The following is a 19199-nucleotide window of genomic DNA, read 5'->3' as shown; positions in this document are numbered from 1 at the left end:
TCACAGATCACGTGGAAGGCGCTCAGAGTAGAGCCGCTGCTCCTGCATGTGGAGAGGAGCAGCTGAGGTTCGGGCATCTGCTCAGGAGGCCTCCTGGACGCCTCCCTAGGGAGGTGTTCTGGGCATGTCCCACCAGGAGGAGGCCCCAGGGAAGACCCAGGACACGCTGGAGGGACTATGTCTCTCTGGCCTGGGAACACCTTGGGGTCCCACCGGAGGAGCTGGAGGAAGTGTCTGGGATGAGGGAAGTCTGGGAATCCCTGCTTAGAGCTGCCCCCGCGACCCGGCCCCGGATAGTAAAGAAAATGGATAGCTGGATATTTTGTCTGTAAATCAAGATATGAACACTGATAAATCAGACGTCTTACCTTCGTGTTACCTTCAACAGCCTCGCTCAGGATTGGCTCTTTGGTTGCCATGATACTCGGGCTCAAAATTCCAAATATGGAAGTGGACTCCAGATTAGATATAACTACTCCAGCCTCGAGGAGCTTCATTTGGAGCTCAACACTGTGGGTGACGTCACACTCACTTATAAAGAACTGGACTAACACAGATCACTGTTAGTCCACTCTGTTCTGAAAATACTAATTCACACTTTTGTATATATCCTACATTTATTATAATAAATGTTTTACTGTCTAACGCTCCAAGCTCAAGGATCCAACACGTAAAAAAAAACAAAAACTTAAGTTTATTCTGTTTTAATGTTAAAAAAAGTCCTCTGAGTTCTGTCTCAACTTCATCTGATTCCTGCCCTACAGCACTGACCCTGGCCACAAGAGGGCGCCACTGGACTGTGACTGATCAGGTCTGAACAGGACTAAACCAGGGCTAAACCAGGTCTGAAGCAGGGCTAAACCAGGACTAAACCAAGACTAAACCAGGTCTGAAGCAGGGCAGGACTAAACCAGGGCTAAACCAGGCCTAAACCAGGACTAAACCAGGACTAAAGCCCCAGACCCACAGAGAGGTGCAGCAGTTTGAGGGTTACTCTTTTATTAACATCCCAAAATAAAAATGGACAGATGAATTGAAATGTTTAAAGTCCAGAAAAAGTTAAAGTCAACAAAGTGTCCAATCAGGTGCGTCCGGGGGCGGGCTCTCCAAACTGTGCCAGCCAATCACATCGAGGGAAAACTATACACCCCACCCAAAGCCCCAAGATGCTCAAAAACACTGTAAAAGAAAATGGAACTAAACTGGGACTAAGCCGGGACTAAGATAACACATGAATAACGTATAAAAGCAGAGACTGTGGTTGTGCGTCAGGTTTTATTTGAGTTATTTTTGCGTCTCGTGTAGCGTCTTACAACTAGAGGCGTGTGCTGCTGCTGCGGAGAGTCCACGCTTCACTGTGATTGGTCAAACACATCTGTCACTCACTCAGAGCCTGTCAGAGGCTGGCCAATAGGAGGAGAGGTGGGCGTGTCTGCGCGTAACGGAAAAGTCTCATGAGGCAATTTCAGCAAAAACGACGTTGAAGCGATCTGAGTGTGAGCGAGGCACAGTTTGGAGAGCCCTGGTTTGAACACGGTTATTAAGGTCATGTGACGTCACGTGAGGTCAAATGGGGTCAAATGTGAGATAAGGTGATTTCCTAATGAACTAAAACTTCCGTGGTGGCGTTTGGGTGGCGTTTGGGTGGCGTTTGTTGGCGAGCCGCTGGGGCCCGATTGGTTTGAACTCAAAGAACTCAAAAGACCGCTCTGTCCGATGCACATGAAGGTTTCGTTTTTCGCGAGCGCCGCTGTCGAATAAATATCTGAGTCTTTCTGAGGAATGCGTTCTGTCCGTCGTGTTCCCGCCCTTTGCCCGCGTTGGCGCCGTGTCCGATTCCCGCGTCTGGGACAGTTCTTAAGCCTTGTCTTTGGGGATGGTCTCCTCTCGTGGTTTGGCGCCTCCGAAAATGGCCGAGTTTGGGTTGGCGACTTGGTTGAGCGGCCCGGCGACAGTGCGTGGTTTTAGCTGGAGCCGAGGCCGCTGTGCCCGCTCCTCTGCAGCAGGGGGCGACACAAACAGGACGTTAGAGACATGCTCAGTACAACAGGACAACATGAAGTTATGGGGGTTTAACGTGGGACTAAAGACGGGTTATGTTGCTCTTTTACAAGTTTTAGTTTCAGTGCTCTCTGTGCTAAGCCCCTCTCCCTTCAGAGCACAACACAATCAGCCAAATCCCACTAATGAAACTACTGCACATCAGGTTCGTCTGGACTAGCGTGATCCCGCCCCTTTGTCTCACCTTCAGAGGGTTCCCTAAAGTCTGTGGGCGGGGCTCCGCGAGGGGGGCCGTCTCTGTAGCGCCCCATGCCTGCGGCCCCTCCCCTCCTGTCACCTGGACGACCGCCTCGACCCCGCCCGCCCATGTAGTCATCGTCGCCGCCACGGAAACCTGCCACACAGACAGACAGAAAACTAAAAAGTAAACAACAGGAAGACAGGAGGCATGATGGGAAACGAAGTCCTCCAGAGCAGATGAACACAGTGGACCAACACGGGGACTAAACCAGGACTAAACCAGGACTAAACCAGGACTAAACCAGGACTAAAGCAGGACTAAAGCAGGACTAGACCAGGACTAAAGCAGGTCCCTGATTGGGCAGAGAAAGGCCTGCTGTGCTCTGATTGGTCGAGCCCTACCTCCTCCCATCGAATCGTAGCCGTCGTCTCTGAACTCGCGGCCGCCTCCTCGCTCTCTGGAGCCGAAGCCTCGACCTCCGCGCGCTGAAAGGAAAATGGGTCAGAACCACACACGATGGAAAAAGATGGAAACGAACTGAACATGAAAAGAAATCAAATAAAACCACCACGAAAAATCAAATCTGAACAAACGATGGAAGAGAAAAAAACTTTAAAATGACACAAATTAAACTCATCTGTTTCCTTTTGTTTCATTCACATGTTTAACACAAACCTGCAGATTTAGGCTGAGTCCCAAACTGAAAACACTCTGTTCCACCTTGTGATGTCATCGTGTGGTGATACAGGAAGTGCTCCACTGTGTTTTTAAACTCCACACACCTTCATTTATAGAATCATCTGGATCATTTCAGTCCTGGAGTTGTCTCTTATCTCGACTGAACTAAAGGTAAAAGGAGCTGTTCAATTGAAAAGTACCACTTGATGACATCACAAGGTGGAACGTCGCATTTTGAGCTTTGGAGATGTAACAGACTAATAATAAAGTGTGACTCAAACATGTGAATGAAACAAAACTCAACTCCAGTGTCTTTGAGGAGGTAGGATCACTTTGCAGTGTTAATTTCACACATTTTTGGAGCTTTTACAAATATTAAAATGTTTTTGAGATGCAAAACCATAAAATGTGAAGACAAAACCAAACCAGAAGAACTCAAACAGAGAAAACAAACAGGTGAGAAAACAGGAAGCAGAGCAGCCAATCAGAGAGCAGACCATCAGGGCACGACAGCCAATCAGAGCAGACCATCAGGGCACGACAGCCAATCAGAGAGCAGAAGGAACAGGGCATCGACCAATCAGAGAGCAGAAGAAACAGGGCATCGACCAATCAGAGAGCAGAAGGAACAGGGCGTCGACCAATCAGAGAGCAGAAGGAACAGGGCGTCGACCAATCAGAGAGCAGAAGGAACAGGGCGTCGACCAATCAGAGAGCAGAATACACAACACTCAACGTTCTGATGTCAGTCCAACCCGTGTTAAATGCACTCGGAGCACAGACCAATCAGAGAGCAGAACGCCCAGAGCACTCCCCCCCTCCACCTCCTCCTCCTCCACCTCCACCTCCTCATATCTGTTCTGTTTGTGGTCATGTGGTTTACCTCCTCCTCCGCCTCCTCGGCCGTCACTCTTGAAGCCGAAGTTTCCTCCGCTGCGCTCTTGGCGACGCCCCTCAGCGATGTCCACCCTCAGCGCCCGGTCGCCAAGCAACTGCAGGTCAGAGGTCACACGGGTCATGTGATGTGACTTCTGTTTTAAATGCTTAATGTGAGTGTTTAAATGTAATAAAAGTGAAACTGACCGCTCCGTCGTACGTCAGCGCCTCTTTTAAAGACTCCAAATCATCAAACTCCACATAACAGAAACCTGAGGACACAACAGAAGGTTCAGTCCAGTCCGGGTCCAGTCCGGGTCCAGTCCGGGTCCAGTCCAGAAGCCTAACCCTAAAGTGTCGGATGCAGTCGTGGACTTTCCTTTACTGTAACTCTGTATAAATTAAAATGGCGCCTCAAAGCAGAGACATACGGCTCTTTAAACATGTTACTGTCATTATGATAATGTGCTCACATTGTCCCTCAAAGACGATAGAGCGCAGTTATACGATGCATCAAAGGAAAAATAAGGATGGACATGTAAAATAGAGGTCGTTGTGTGAATACTTTGTTTAACATCATTTTTATGGCTAAAAAAGAATAGAAGTCTGGGCCACGTGTACAACGTGCTCAGTCCTTAAAGTTTTAACACAGTAAACACATGGCACATTCAGATCTGCTCCTCCACAGATCTGCTCCTCCACAGATCTGCTCCTCCATAGATCTGCCCACACTTTGGTTTTCACTCTTATGACGTCGCAGAGGTGAAACTGATACTACCCGTGTCATTTATAATGGTTTAGCTCCTCAGTCTGTGCTTAAGTCGCTCTGAGCGTTAGCCTCGGTTACCCCGGGTGTCGGCCCCCTGGGTTTCGGCCTCCGGGTCTCGGCCCCCGGGGTCTCGGCCCCCGGGGTCTCGGCCCCCCGGGTCTCGGCCCCCCGGGTCTCGGCCCCCCGGGTCTCACCTTTGAACTTGTCGCTCTCCTTGTCCCTCACGAGCCGAACACTTCGGATCTGTAGCTCTTGGAAGATGTTGTCGATGTCTCCTTGGACAGTGTTGAAGGGGAGATTTCCCACGTAGGCCGTGTACGGCGGCTCCGACGGCAGCTCCTTCTGCTTCCGAGGTCCGCCTCCTCCACCGCCGCCGCCACGAGGCCTGAGAACGCCAAACCATATGTTAAACTTAAAGGGGGTATTCACTGTAACATTTAGATCTCCACGTTTCCTTTTATTGTTCTGAAAATACTATATTCACCCAAAACATCACATTGACGTGTTTTTGACATTTTTGGTGCTCTGAGTCTCTCCTCCCTTTGCTCTCTGTCACATCTAAAACCTCCAGTTTTGATGAGGGAACAGCAGTAGAACATGGGAAAAAGCTTAAAAATCTATTTTGCATAATACCTCCACTTTTAATTAGTCTTTATTTGAAGGGACAATGTACAGAGACATTATGCTCATAAAACAGATGTACTGCACCAGATTGTAGCTAAAGTTTCCATCTGCAGACCCTGAAGAACAAGTTTAACTACAACCACAGACACTTTAATGGAGACCTGCTCTTTAAACTGGACTTTTCACTTAATCCATGTTCTAGTCGTTTCTTCTTTATCCTTCTGTTTCAAGGCGCCATTCTCACGGTCGGGCATCTGTGTTTTCAGTACTTATGCGACGCGTTTGTAACCACGGCGACAGGAAAAACATCAGACTGCAGCCAATAGGAAAGCACGGCTGGAGTAGTGCACAAATAGTGAAGTTTGGATAAGAGCAGGGGTCAGGGGTCAGGGGTCAGGGGTAGGTCGATATAGCTGAATCGTGCCCATGCTCACTTCCTGTTTGGCGGTGGCAACTATGTCCATTTATCTACAATGGGGCAAAAAAAAGTATTTAGTCTCCACTTCCTGCTCCATTCTGTGTCATAGTTGAAGTGAACCTACGGTGAAAATTACAGGCCTCTCATCTTTTTAAGTGGAGAACAAATGGTGTCGACTAAACACTTTTTTGCCTCACTGTACAGTCTATGCTGATATGTTTCTATGATTGTTCTGCATAACTGTCACAAACATAAAATAAAAATACTGTCAAAAAAACGAATCTGATTTGAAGTTAGCGACAGACAGAAATCTGTTCAAACTGCTCAGATGTTTCTCCAGGTTCTGGTCGTTTCTTCTCGTTGAGCCTCTGAAGTTTTATTTGAAGAGATTCATGTTTGAGTCATTTTCAAGATCCCATTTTGTTGATCTGCCCTTGTTTAACCTCCACTGTGACACGCCCCACTGTGACACGCCCCACTGTGACACGCCCCACTGTGACACGCCCCCTGTGACACGCCCCCTGTGACACGCCCACTGTGACACGCCCCACTGTGACACGCCCCACTGTGACACGCCCCACTGTGACACGCCCCACTGTGACGTCCGCACTTCCTTCTCCAGTTTTATTTTCTTAATCGTTGATTCTCGTAGGATTCTGCAGCGTCGCGTCGTCATTTTGGTACAAATGTAAATAAATGTCCTGCTCTAGTGTGATGTGCATGTGTCCATAGGGGGCGCTACAGCGGCGCTTTGTTGTGATGATGTTTAAGGCGACGTCAGCTCCATTGGACACCACAGTTTTCTAATAAAGAAATCAACGGACTTGATTCTTTATTAAGTCGTTTTAGATGAATATTGAGATTTAAAATGTGTAAATTATAACATAATGATCCACAGAGTCAGAGATGAGAACTACAGAGACAAAAGCACAACACGACTGATTTAACTGCATCCACCAGGGCCACGTGTGTCCCCTCTGTGAGACTGTGGGTATGCTGTCCCCTCAGTGAGGAGGGTGTGGGTTCAACTCCTGATCCCTCTGTTTGTTTGTGATGGTGGTAAAATACCAGCAAACATGGAAATGTGCTGAGGTCTGAGGTCTGTGCTGAGGTCTGAGGTCTGTGCTCTGTGCTGAGGTCTGAGGTCTGTGCTGAGGTCTGAGGTCTGTGCTCTGTGCTGAGGTCTGTGCTGAGGTCTGTGCTGAGGTCTGTGCTGAGCTCTGAGGTCTGTGCTGAGCTCTGAGGTCTGTGCTGAGGTCTGAGCTGAGGTCTGAGGTCTGTGCTCTGTGCTGAGGTCTGAGGTCTGTGCTGAGGTCTGAGGTCTGTGCTGAGGTCTGTGCTCTGTGCTGAGGTCTGTGCTGAGCTCTGAGGTCTGTGCTGAGGTCTGAGCTGAGGTCTGAGGTCTGTGCTCTGTGCTGAGGTCTGTGCTGAGGTCTGAGGTCTGTGCTGAGGTCTGAGGTCTGTGCTGAGGTCTGTGCTCTGTGCTGAGGTCTGAGGTCTGTGCTCTGTGCTGAGGTCTGTGCTGAGGTCTGAGCTGAGGTCTGAGGTCTGTGCTCTGTGCTGAGGTCTGTGCTGAGGTCTGAGGTCTGTGCTGAGGTCTGAGGTCTGTGCTCTGAGCTGAGGTCTGTGCTGAGCTCTGTGCTCTGTGCTGAGGTCTGAGGTCTGTGCTGAGGTCTGAGGTCTGTGCTGAGGTCTGTGCTCTGAGCTGAGGTCTGTGCTGAGCTCTGAGGTCTGTGCTGAGCTCTGAGGTCTGTGCTGAGCTCTGTGCTGAGGTCTGAGGTCTGTGCACACACGGGTCACTTTCCACGCGGGGCTGGTGGTTCTTTACAGATCCGTTCAGACTTTCATTCATTGTTTGGATGATTCAAACAGTCTGATCCCTCCTTTTCTCTCCCTCTCTTCGCTCCCTGCTCCCTCTGCGCCTCCCTCCTCCTCCTCTGCTCCTCGTGTGCCTGTCTCTCTTCAGAGGGGCTGCTCCTGGGCCCGGGTCTGGAGAGTCTGTAGCGGGGGCTGTGCTGCTCTATAGCCGGGCCATGAGGCTCTCCCCCGGGCCTCTCACAGACCCGTGCCCGGGCCTCACGGAGCCACATGGAGCCGAGTCTGCGGCACCTGCGCAGCCTTAGCTTTAGCTCTGTTAGCTCCGTTAGCCGCGTTAGCTCAGACCGCGGAGCTTCCCGGAGGCTACAGCCGCGTGTGGAGCCTCTGCTCCGGGCCGCACCTGGAGCTCCGCGGCCTGGAGCTTCCGCAGCGGGGCTCGGAGCGGCCCTTAGCGGGGCACACGGCCCCGGGGTCCGGGGGCACACTCACCCTCTGCTGCCGAAGCTGCTGTAGGCCCGGTCCCGGTCGTCGTAGCTGTCGTAGTCCGCCATTACTGCTGCTGTGTCCGAAGAGGAGGTCCTACACGTCAGAGGCGGCGCGAAGAGCTGCCCGCGGCGCGCCTGAACGAAAACACAGCATCACAATCACCAATGAGTAACATCAGCAGGACCTTTATCATCACATAGACCTGTCATAATCATCATCATCATAATCATCACGTAGACCTGTCATAATCATCACATAGACCTGTCATAATCATCACATAGACCTGTCATAATCATCACATACACCTGTCATAATCATCACATAGACCTGTCATAATCATCACATAGACCTGTCATAATCATCACATACACCTGTCATAATCATCACATACACCTGTCATAATCATCACATACACCTGTCATAATCATCACATAGATCTGTTATGATTGACCGCTCGATGATGATGGAACGATTGTTTTTGGGGGTCAGTATTTATCATGGGGACTTTTGGTTTTTTTTAAAGAATATTGTAAATGTAGAACACTTTTTGGGGGAACTTATGGTTGTGTTTATTGTTTATGGTGTTTGTTTTCTTCTAGCACACTTCAAAATGTGTAATCATGACAGGTCTACGTCACAGTCAGTATCTTCATCAGCAGCAGCAACAGCGCTGTCCTCTTCATCTTCACTGTCACCGTCCTGGTTTAGACCTGATTTAGACCTGATTTAGACCTGATTTAGACCTGATTTAGACCTGGTTTGGTCCATAGGGTCCACAGGTCAGACTATTATGTATATTCTTTATTACAGCAGATCTGGACAGGGCCCTGGCTACAGACCGGCAGTAAGTCTCCCTGAGTCTCTCCCTTAGAGCATCTCTCTCCTCCAGAGCGTCTGAGCCTTGAGTATTTTATACCAGAATGACAAAGCTACAAACATTTCAGAGCAGAGTGACTTTGGCCTCACACCCATGAGATAATGAGCTTTTACACGTAGACAGGTAGAACAACATAGTTTCCTGTGGGATGAGACGGAGCCTTCACACATGTTAATGAGTTTAGTACTGATTATTACTACTACTACTACTACTACTACTACAACTATCTCTACTCTCTTATTATCTATTATTATCTATTATCTCTTTTAATGGTAATTTTATGATTTTTTGTGATTATTAATGTTTTGATTTGTGTGATTTTAATGTCTTTCTTATTCTGTAAAACACTTTGAATGACCTTGTGTACGAATTGTGCTGTACAAATAAACTTGCCTCGCCTTATTATTTAATACAATATAAATAAAGAGTGATTTGTGCAGCTCAGCTCTGAAACAGGGAAAACATTTAGACTTTAGCTCCAATACATTAAACAAAAAGTTTAGTCCTGGTTCAGTCCGGCTTAAGTCCCGTTTCATTCTAGGTTTAGACCTGGTTTAGTCCTGTTTTATCCCTGTTTTGTCCTGTTTTAGTCTTGTTTAGCCCTGTTTAGTCCTCTTTTAGCCCAGTTTAGTCTTGTTTTATACCCATTTAAGCCCTGTTTTAGCCCGGTTTAGTCCTGTTAAGCCTCGTTTAGCTTCTGTTTAGCCCTGGTTTAGCCCCGTTTAGTCCCGTTTAGCCCCATTTAGCCTGGTTTAGTCCTTTTTAGCCCTGTTTAACTTCTGTTTAGCCCTGGTTCAGCCCCGTTTAGCCTGGTTTAGTCCTGTTTATTCCTGTTTTAGTCCTGTTTAGTCCGGTTCAGCCCCATTTAGCCCGGTTTAGTCCTGTTTATTCCTGTTTTAGCCCTAGTTTAGTCCGGTTTAGTCCTGTTTTAGCCCGGTTTAGCCCTGTTTAGCCCCGTTTAACCTGGTTTAGTCCTGTTTAGCCCGGTTTAGTCCTGTTTAGCTTCTGTTTAGTCCTGTTCAGCCTGGTTTAGCCCGGCTTAGTCCTGTTTAGCCCCGTTTAGCCCGCTTTAGCCCCGTTAGGCCCTGTATTGCTCAGGTGAGGTGTTACAGGTGATGACGCGGGTCGCTGTTGTTTTTTGCGCTCACACTTCCGGGTTTATCTCGCCGTCAGTTCGCGTCAACTTTTTGTTTTCAGTTTCCCTCTTTAACACCGTTTAACCCTCTTTAACCCACTTTAACCCTCTTTAGCCCGGCCCAGCCTGTCCCGGCCTGCTCCGCTCCCCCGGGCCTGCTGTCCTCGGGATGCCGCTTCAGTGACTCTGTGTCCGGCTGAGTGAGGCGCCGCTTCGCCCTGGGGTTAGCCGTTAGCCGCTTAGCTCCGAGGTAACTCACTTTAGATGAACTTTTGTGGTACTTTCTGGTGGTTACGCCTCAGCCCGGGTCCGGTCCACTTCAGCCCGGGCCCGGTGCGCTTTCCCCCGGGTCTGTGGTCACTTTTGCGGGTGTTTTGCGGGTGTTTTCTGCGTGTTTTCCCGGGCGTGTGAACTTCTTCAGTTGGACGGTTAGGCGCTGTTGTTGTTGTTGTGCAGTTCCGGACTCCTTTAAACATTTGTCGTTTTTCTGTTTGTTTGCGCTGCTGTGATGGCGCAGATCTCTCTTCTGTCACATTCATCGGGTCATTTTATTCTTTAACTTGTTGTTTACACTTCGTCTGTCGTAATAACCACTTTAATGCGCCGTAATGACTCTTTATTCCACAGTGAAGTGTTTGGAGGGGCCGTGGCTGTGGCACCTGTTGAACGTGACAGAGGAACTTTCATATTTATGTCAGAATGACGCTCATTTATGTTAAAGCTGCACAGTGGAACATTTCAGCTGCTTGTCTCCATGGAGATGTTATTACTTTGTCTAGAATGTTCCACAGCATGGCATGAAACATTATTTTTATCTACAGACGAACAGATGACGTCACCTTCATGGTGGTAGACGAAATGTTACATAATGTACCTTTAAGAAATGTATTATTTTTTATTTTTTAATTTTGGTTGAGCACACTCAAAAACGTATAGTTATGTTAAAAATGTTGACAGTTTAGTTTCGTGCTGTGCCCCGTAGGCTTTAAACCTGCTTCTGTTTGAAAATAGTAAGGAGGAGGTATTTACCTCTGTGGGGCATTAAAGAGGAGGTATTTACTTCTGTGGGGCATTAAAGAGGAGGTATTTACCTCTGTGGGGTATTAAAGAGGAGGTATTTACTTCTGTGGGGTATTAAAGAGGAGGTATTTACTTCTGTGGGGTATTAAAGAGGAGGTATTTACCTCTGTGGGGTATTAAAGAGGAGGTATTTACCTCTGTGGGGTATTAAAGAGGAGGTATTTACTTCTGTGGGGTATTAAAGAGGAGGTATTTACTTCTGTGGGGCATTAAAGAGGAGGTATTTACCTCTGTGGGGTATTAAAGAGGAGGTATTTACTTCTGTGGGGTATTAAAGAGGAGGTATTTACTTCTGTGGGGTATTAAAGAGGAGGTATTTACCTCTGTGGGGTATTAAAGAGGAGGTATTTACCTCTGTGGGGTATTAAAGAGGAGGTATTTACTTCTGTGGGGTATTAAAGAGGAGGTATTTACCTCTGTGGGGTATTAAAGAGGAGGTATTTACCTCTGTGGGGTATTAAAGGGGAGGTATTTACTTCTGTGGGGTATTAACTGTAACATAATACAGAACTCATGTTTGTTTTTATTGTTTTGAAAATGTTATATTCACATGGTAAACATGGTATTTACATATTTTATAAGTTTCACTTCTGTTTTTGACGCGCTGAGTCTCTTTCCTTCAGAGCGCTGTCACATTATGATTATCATCACCTAAATAACTGCGACTGATGATTATATTGGGATAATGAACAGTTCAGAACTATTCTGGACGTGAATAATTATATTTTGAATTCTTGAACAGGTTCCATGTGTAAACAGCTGTTACAGTTTTGTTCTGTCATAAGTGAAAACAAAAGTGTCCAAAGAGGAAATACGTTTGTTCTGCTCATTCTGGAGACATAAATGTCACAGATTATGTCAAATCTCCCATGAGCCATTACTGTCGACCTTTTGTATCCTGATAAACGATAATACTGTTTTATTTCATCAATCAAAACAAACGTAATAATCAGGAAATAAGGAAGTGTCTGTTTATTGTGACAGTTTATGACGATCGCTCAGAGCTCAAAGGTCACTGTGTCTGCAGGATGTGGTGCTGCTGGTGCCTGGACTCAGAGCCCAGTCCAGTCCCAGACCCGGCCCCAGGACCCGGGTCCAACCGAGGGTCCAACCGAGGGTCCAACCGAGGGTCCAACCGAGGGTCCAACCGAGGCCCAGTCCAGAGCCAGCCCCCTCCAATACAGAGCTGCACCAGCTGTGGAGGAACCTTCAGTAACATTCAGAAGAAGGTACTAAACCGGGACTAAACCAGGTCTAAACCAGGACTAAACCAGGGCTAAACCAGGACCAAAGCCAGGACTAAACCTAAACCTGGTCTAAACCTGGTCTAATCCTGGTCTAATCCTGGTCCAATCCTGGTCTAAACCTGGTCTAATCCTGGTCCAATCGTGGTCTAATCCTGGTCCAATCGTGGTCTAAACCTAGTCCAGTCCTGGTCCAATCCTGATCCAATCCTGGTCCAATCCTGGTCCAATCCTGGTCTAATCCTGGTCTAAACCTAGTCCAGTCCTGGTCCAATCCTGATCCAATCCTGGTCCAATCCTGGTCCAATCCTGGTCTAATCCTGGTCTAATCCTGGTCTAATCCTGGTCTAATCCTGGTCTAATCCTGGTCTAAACCTGGTCTAATCCTGGTCTAATCCTGGTCTAATCCTGGTCTAATCCTGGTCTAATCCTGGTCTAATCCTGGTCTAATCCTGGTCTAATCCTGGTCTAATCCTGGTCTAATCCTGGTCTAATCCTGGTCTAATCCTGGTCTAATCCTGGTCTAATCCTGGTCTCTTTGCAGCACGTATGTGTGGACTGTGGGCTGTGCTACTGCAGCAGATGCTCCACCCGCTTGGAGCCCCGCCCCCGCCTGTGTCACACCTGTCAGCGTTTCTATGGTAACCTGCTGCAGAGGGCGGAGCTTATGAGGCTGAAGGTGAAGGAGCTGAGGGACTACCTGCACCTGCACAAGGTGCCCACTCACCTGTGCCGCGAGAAGGTCAGTCTGTAAGATAACTACAGTATACAGGAGGAGAGAGGAGGAGAGAGGAGGGGAGGAGGAGGGGAGGAGGAGGGGAGGAGGAGGGGAGGAGAGAGGAGGGGAGGAGGAGGAGAGGAGGAGGAGGAGAGGAGGAGGAGGAGGACAGGAGGAGGTGTTCACTCACCTGTGCCGCGAGAAGGTCAGTCTGTAAGATAACTACAGTATACAGGAGGAGAGAGGAGAGGAGGAGGGGAGGAGGAGGAGGAGAGAGGAGGAGGAGGGGAGGAGGAGGACAGGAGGAGGTGTTCACTCACCTGTGCCGCGAGAAGGTCAGTCTGTAAGATAACTACAGTATACAGGAGGAGAGAGGAGGAGAGAGGAGGGGAGGAGAGAGGAGGGGAGGAGGAGGAGGAGAGGAGGAGGCGGAGGACAGGAGGAGGTGTTCACTCACCTGTGCCGCGAGAAGGTCAGTCTGTAAGATAACTACAGTATACAGGAGGAGAGAGGAGAGGAGGAGGGGAGGAGGAGGAGGAGAGAGGAGGAGGAGGGGAGGAGGAGGACAGGAGGAGGTGTTCACTCACCTGTGCCGCGAGAAGGTCAGTCTGTAAGATAACTACAGTATACAGGAGGAGAGAGGAGGAGAGAGGAGGGGAGGAGAGAGGAGGGGAGGAGGAGGAGAGGAGGAGGAGGAGAGGAGGAGGAGGAGGACAGGAGGAGGTGTTCACTCACCTGTGCCGCGAGAAGGTCAGTCTGTAAGATAACTACAGTATACAGGAGGAGAGAGGAGAGGAGGAGGGGAGGAGGAGGAGGAGAGAGGAGGAGGAGGGGAGGAGGAGGACAGGAGGAGGTGTTCACTCACCTGTGCCGCGAGAAGGTCAGTCTGTAAGATAACTACAGTATACAGGAGGAGAGAGGAGAGGAGGAGGACAGGAGGAGGTGTTCACTCACCTGTGCCGCAGTCTGTAAGATAATTACAGTATACAGGAGAGAGGAGGAGGGATGTGCCATGAGAAGGTCAGTGCCCTTGGGCAAGACACTTCCCTTAGCCAGTGCCTCTGTTCTTCTGACCCTGTTCCTCTGTCCCTGTTCTTCTTACCCCGTTCCTCTGACCCCATTCTTCTGATCCCATTCTTTTGACCCTGTTCTTCTGACCCTGTTCCTCTGACCCTGTTCCTCTGACCCTGTTCCTCTGACCCTCAGTATCGTGACCACACTGGTTTTTAAAGGTTTTCTGTGTCTTCTGTTTCAGGAGGATTTGGTGGAGCTGGTGTTGGGACATCAGTCGTCCTCTGAAGCGTCAACGCCAGACTCCGCCCCTCCACCGCTGACCACGCCCACGCAGGCTCCTCCCACAGAGACGCAAGCTCCTCCCACAGAGACACAGGCTCCTCCCGCAGAAACTATATCCTCGCCACGGCCAGAGAGTCCAGCCACGTCCATAGATGTACAGGCCCCGCCCACAAATGAACAGACCCCACCCACAAATGCACAGGCTCCACCTCCCCAAACGGAAGCCCCTCCCCCTGAACCACCCACTGTCCAATCAGAGAGTCCACTGGAGGACGAGGAGGAAGAGGAGGAGCAGGTAAGGCGATGTAGATGCTCGCTAACCCTAAACCTAAAACTTTAACCTGACAGTGAAGTAAATATATGTCAAAAATAAACGTTTGTTAAACTAATGTGAAACTAATGTGAATAAATACAACGCTAACAATGCTAACAACGCTAACAAGGCTAACAACGCTAACAATGCTAACAACGCTAACAATGCTAACCGGAACAGTGATGTAAGTCTAAAACAGACTGTATATGTCTGTCTATGTATAAATGGACGTAGCTAACCTGCTAGCTGCCACGTTCCAAAAAGGAAGTGATCATGGACACACACCCACCTCCATCAACTCTATCGCCCCCCTCAGGACAGTTGTGTTTTTAACAGTGTCTCTATCGCCCCCCTCAGGACAGTTGTGTTTTTAACAGTGTCTCTATCGCCCCCCTCAGGACAGTTGTGTTTTTAACAGTGTCTCTATCGCCCCCCTCAGGACAGTTGTGTTTTTAACAGTGTCTCTATCGCCCCCCTCAGGACAGTTGTGTTTTTAACAGTGTCTCTATCGCCCCCCTCAGGACAGTTGTGTTTTTAACAGTGTCTCTATCGCCCCCCTCAGGACAGTTGTGTTTTTAACAGTGTCTCTATCGCCCCCCTCAGGACACCCCGCGGCGCAGGGCGTCTCTGTCAGACCTGCGCTCTGAGGACGACATCGAGAAGCTGAGCGTGCGGAGACTGAAGGAAATCCTCGCACGCAACTTTGTGGACTTTAAAGGCTGCTGCGAGAAGTGGGAGCTGATGGAGCGAGTGCGACGACTGTACAGAGACAAGAGCAGTCTCCACGGTAACAAGCACGCAAACATACAACACACAAACATACAACACACAAACATACAACACACAAACATACAACACACAGAAACATACAATACACAACACACACTCAGGGCTCAGTCACATGTAAAGGCTCAGTTAGCCCCTGAGCGTGTGTTAGCCGTTAGCTCAGAGGACAGTTTTATGCTAATTCTGATCTAAAATAAAATACCAAAAGGTTTCCACAGTCGACACTTTAAACAAGGCTCTGGCCTGAATGTGCTGAGGAGTCGGTTCCCGCCCAAACTTTCTGGATCATTCAGAATTCATGATCTTTGTGGGCCAATGCTAATGCTAATGCTAACAGCTATAGGAAAAATGCAATGTTCTAAAATCTTCCTGGTAGCATTCTGAACTTTTGTTGAAATGAGGTGCAGTTTTAGTCTGACCTGTACCTGTGTGTTCCAGAGGGGGGCGCTGCACCAGACGAGCTCCTGTGTAGGATCTGTATGGACAGCCCCATAGACTGTGTGCTACTGGAGTGTGGTCACATGATCACGTGCACGCAGTGCGGCAAACGCATGAGCGAGTGTCCCATCTGCAGACAGTACGTGGTCCGAGCCGTACACGTCTTCAGGTCCTGAGGTGAGGCTTTAGACCTGGTTTAGTACTGGTTCAGACCTGGTTTAGTACTGGTTTAGTACTGGTTTAGACCTGGTTTAGACCTGGTTTGGTCCTGGTCCAGTCCTGGTCCAGTCCTGGTTTGGTCCTGGTCCAGTCCTGGTCCAGTCCTGGTCCAGTCCTGGTCCAGTCCTGGTCCAGTCCTGGTCCAGTCCTGGTCCAGTCCTGGTCCAGTCCTGGTTCAGACCTGTCTCTTGTCTCTCTTCAGGGGATGTTCCACATTGACCAGCTGAAGTCTGGATCTTCTTACATAAAACTAAACACAGAGATGTTGAGTCTCAGGGCGGACATTTTGCAGTTTAAACTTTACAAACCTCATGACTTTAACCAGACCAGGGCGATTATGGTCAGAAGCATCGACTCATGATCGGCTTTTTCTTTTAAATCGACGTGACCACAGAGTGACCGCTCATCCGGGCCTGCAGTTGTAGCGGCTAATCTGGAGCCCAGTTCTATGTTTGTAATTCTGACCACGAGTATCAGAGTAACCAAAGAGCCAATCAGGAGCCTGTTCCCGCCCACACCGCTGGTTTGGCAGGAGGCGGGCTCTTAGCAACACCGTCACTCAAACCTACTGCTAACGCTAGCGGGAGCGACCTCAGGGAAAGCACCTGATTGGGCCAGATGGTTTTTCAAATGAAAAGTGAATTACAACCAGACCTCAAAGGAACAACTTCATCTCCACGCTCACTTCCTGTTTGGAACGCGACAGCTAGCATGTTAGCTATGTCCATTTATATACAGTCTACGATCGTGATTCTTTAAGCTTCTCTTGAATGCTACTCTGTGGTCAGAATGTTTTCCCACACACTCCACCTCGTGGTCAGTCTCAGCGACGCTCTGTGTGATTGACAGGTGGATTTATCCAATCACAGAGCAGTGTGAACTTTCAGAAGATGCAGATGACGTCAGTGACCTTTTCAAGACACTTATAAGTTTACATGAATCGTGATCAAATTGAAATCCTGATATAGCTCCAACAAAATGATGATATCATTTTTTTGGTATCGCTCAGACCTAAGTATAACCAGGTTCTAAAGGTTCTCCTCATGATGATCCTCACTGTTTAATCGTTTTGTTCTGCAGTTCAGCCTCAGCTGTTTAACATGAAGAACTAAAAGTCTGAGAGGGGCAGGTTAATCGTCTTATTAATGTTCATATGTTGATTTACACACAGTAGTGAAATAAAAACTCTAGCAGCAACAGTTACACAGAGATGGGTGACAATTTTTACATAGAAAGTGAATTGGAGCCAGAGCCGATGGAGCGGAAGTGCGCCCATGATCACTTCCTGTTGGTAAAGCGGCGGCTAGCAGGTTAGCTACATCCATTTCTATAAAAGGTCTATGGTCTAAATGTGGAATGTAATGAGGGAACACTGTTAGAACATGGTTATTGTGATTGTATCTCCTTTAAACTTCACAAACGTCACTGTTGTGGAGACGGTCTCTGCTGTTGGCGCTGTTGTAACCGGGGGCGATGCAGAGAAACACCACAGTGCCTTTTAAAGTTTTATGAAGCAGTTTTAAACAAAGTCTCTGTGAGATGAAGAAGGGACCAATCAGACGCCGGCTCCTGTGAATCTGCCCGGCGACAGCGTCAGCTCGTCCAATCAGAGTCTTCCTTCCACTTTTGCACTAAAGTTTGTTTTTTTTAAGCTGTTTCTAGTTTGTGCTTCTTCTGTTTGACTTGGATCATTATTTTGGGTTTGTTGTTGCTGTTTTGGGGTTTTCATGAACAAAATACCAGCTCCAAACTGTCAGATGCACTTCCCAACTCTTGTATCCTCCCCGTGTGTCAGATGCCCTCCCCGTGTGTCAGATGCCCTCCCCGTGTGTCAGATGCCCTCCCCGTGTGTCAGATGCCCTCCCCGTGTGTCAGATGCCCTCCCCTTGTGTCAGATGCCCTCCCCGTGTGTCAGATGCCCTCCCCGTGTGTCAGATGCCCTCCCCGTGTGTCAGATGCCCTCCCCGTGTGTCAGATGCCCTCCATGTGTGTCAGATGCCCTCCCCTTGTGTCAGATGCCCTCCCCTTGTGTCAGATGCCCTCCCCGTGTGTCAGATGCCCTCCATGTGCCTTGGAGCCTTAAACAAAGCTGGACATTTGTACAGAGAATGTTTTAAAATGAAAAAAGGAAGAATAGTTTTCTCTGAGTGAATTATTTTGTAATAAATGTAATTTCTTACATTTGAGTCTGTGCTGATTATTATGTGATTTCTGCTTTAACTTTACTCAAATGTATCAAGAAGTATATATATACTTGTACATATACTTTAATGTGTATACTGTACACAGTCTATGGTGTAACCGCAGCCACTGAACTGTTTGAAACAAACTAGGGCACTGTGAGTCTCACTGCTGATTGGCTGTGCAGCGCAATGGGCGGGACCTGGACGCGCCCGCTCTCCTCTGATTGGCTGTGTAGACCAGTGGGCGGGACCTGGACGCCCCTCTGATTGGCTGTGTAGATCGGTGGGCGGGACCTGGACGCTCCTCTGATTGGCTGTGTAGATCGGTGGGCGGGACCTGGACGCTCCTCTGATTGGCTGTGTAGATCAGTGGGCGGGACCTGGACGCTCCTCTGATTGGCTGACTGGAGCGTGGTGGGCGCGGTGCAGTTTGAAGTTGCTTCCCGCCTCAGTGCCGGGTTGCCAGATCCTCCAGAGTCTCCGCCACTTTTCAGCTCAGGTTTGGTCTCAGAGTTTAAACTGTCGTGTTTTTATGGACCCCCAGTGCAGACCCAACACAAGAACACATTTAAAAAAAACAGAGACAGAGAAGAAGCTCCGATAAAAAATAATAATGAAACTTTACTTTAGTCACTGACACAATAATAATGAAGCAGGAACTGAACACACGAGAAACACAGAGCTCAGTTTTTCATACACTGACTGAAAGTGGATGTAGTGATTATTGTGACAGTCCTAGTCCCAGATTTATCAGAGCAGCTTCACTTGGATAATATGGGCCTCTGTGTGTTTGTGTAATATTAATAATACAAAGGACTGTGAATTATATCTATGTGCCCTAATTTACTTTATCTTCCAATAAAAAAGTGATATGCTTATTTTCCATAATGAGACACTAACAGGGGTCAAAAGCGCACAAACTACTAAACTCTACCACCTTTTCCCTTCAGTTTAAACCTTTTCATAGCTCTGGATCCTTGTTTCTGTCGCACAATCTGG

At 48.4% G+C, this 19199-nt stretch overlaps 2 protein-coding genes across 3 annotated transcripts; one reads left to right on the top strand and one right to left on the bottom strand.

Annotated features, from left to right (window-relative positions):
• Window positions 1-982: 982 nt before the first annotated feature.
• On the bottom strand, window positions 983-10269 carry eif4h (eukaryotic translation initiation factor 4h). 2 transcript variants are annotated; one of them, XM_033977338.2, is made up of 8 exons: window positions 10183-10269; window positions 7915-8045; window positions 4760-4950; window positions 4004-4068; window positions 3804-3912; window positions 2644-2727; window positions 2246-2395; window positions 983-1997 (listed from the first exon to the last, which is right to left on the bottom strand). In XM_033977338.2, the coding sequence occupies exons 2-8, from the start codon at window positions 7974-7976 to the stop codon at window positions 1858-1860; spliced, it is 801 nt and encodes a 266-aa protein (XP_033833229.1). In that variant the 5' UTR covers window positions 7977-8045; window positions 10183-10269; the 3' UTR covers window positions 983-1857. The 2 variants fall into 2 exon arrangements, with proteins under 2 accessions (XP_033833229.1, XP_033833231.1); XM_033977340.2 differs by lacking the exon at window positions 2644-2727 and having other exon boundaries at window positions 10183-10267.
• Window positions 9916-18202, top strand: rffl (ring finger and FYVE-like domain containing E3 ubiquitin protein ligase). The gene is made up of 7 exons (XM_033976634.2): window positions 9916-10173; window positions 12031-12232; window positions 12792-12989; window positions 14221-14556; window positions 15178-15361; window positions 15799-15975; window positions 16220-18202. The coding sequence occupies exons 2-6, from the start codon at window positions 12032-12034 to the stop codon at window positions 15972-15974; spliced, it is 1095 nt and encodes a 364-aa protein (XP_033832525.1). The 5' UTR covers window positions 9916-10173; window position 12031; the 3' UTR covers window position 15975; window positions 16220-18202.
• Window positions 18203-19199: the final 997 nt, after the last annotated feature.

Source organism: Periophthalmus magnuspinnatus, chromosome 13 (genome assembly GCF_009829125.3).
Source record: "Periophthalmus magnuspinnatus isolate fPerMag1 chromosome 13, fPerMag1.2.pri, whole genome shotgun sequence".
In the NCBI taxonomy this organism is placed as follows: Eukaryota; Metazoa; Chordata; class Actinopteri; order Gobiiformes; family Gobiidae; genus Periophthalmus; species Periophthalmus magnuspinnatus.
This window is presented reverse-complemented; position numbering and strand designations above follow the sequence as displayed.

What these genes read in the sequence shown, in the direction of transcription:
- eif4h (XM_033977338.2), bottom strand. Translation starts at nt 7,976, where the DNA reads ATGGCGGACTACGACAGCTACGACGACCGGGACCGGGCCTACAGCAGC. An exon ending in CCGAGGAGGCGGAGGAGGAG is followed by an intron (nt 2,728 to 3,803) that starts GTAAACCACATG and finishes TTTTCCTTTCAG; the next exon opens with CGCGCGGAGGTCGAGGCTTC. An exon ending in CTTTAGGGAACCCTCTGAAG is followed by an intron (nt 1,998 to 2,245) that starts GTGAGACAAAGG and finishes CCCCTGCTGCAG; the next exon opens with AGGAGCGGGCACAGCGGCCT.
- rffl (XM_033976634.2), top strand. Translation starts at nt 12,032, where the DNA reads ATGTGGTGCTGCTGGTGCCTGGACTCAGAGCCCAGTCCAGTCCCAGAC. An exon ending in CTCACCTGTGCCGCGAGAAG is followed by an intron (nt 12,990 to 14,220) that starts GTCAGTCTGTAA and finishes CTTCTGTTTCAG; the next exon opens with GAGGATTTGGTGGAGCTGGT. An exon ending in AGACAAGAGCAGTCTCCACG is followed by an intron (nt 15,362 to 15,798) that starts GTAACAAGCACG and finishes TGTGTGTTCCAG; the next exon opens with AGGGGGGCGCTGCACCAGAC.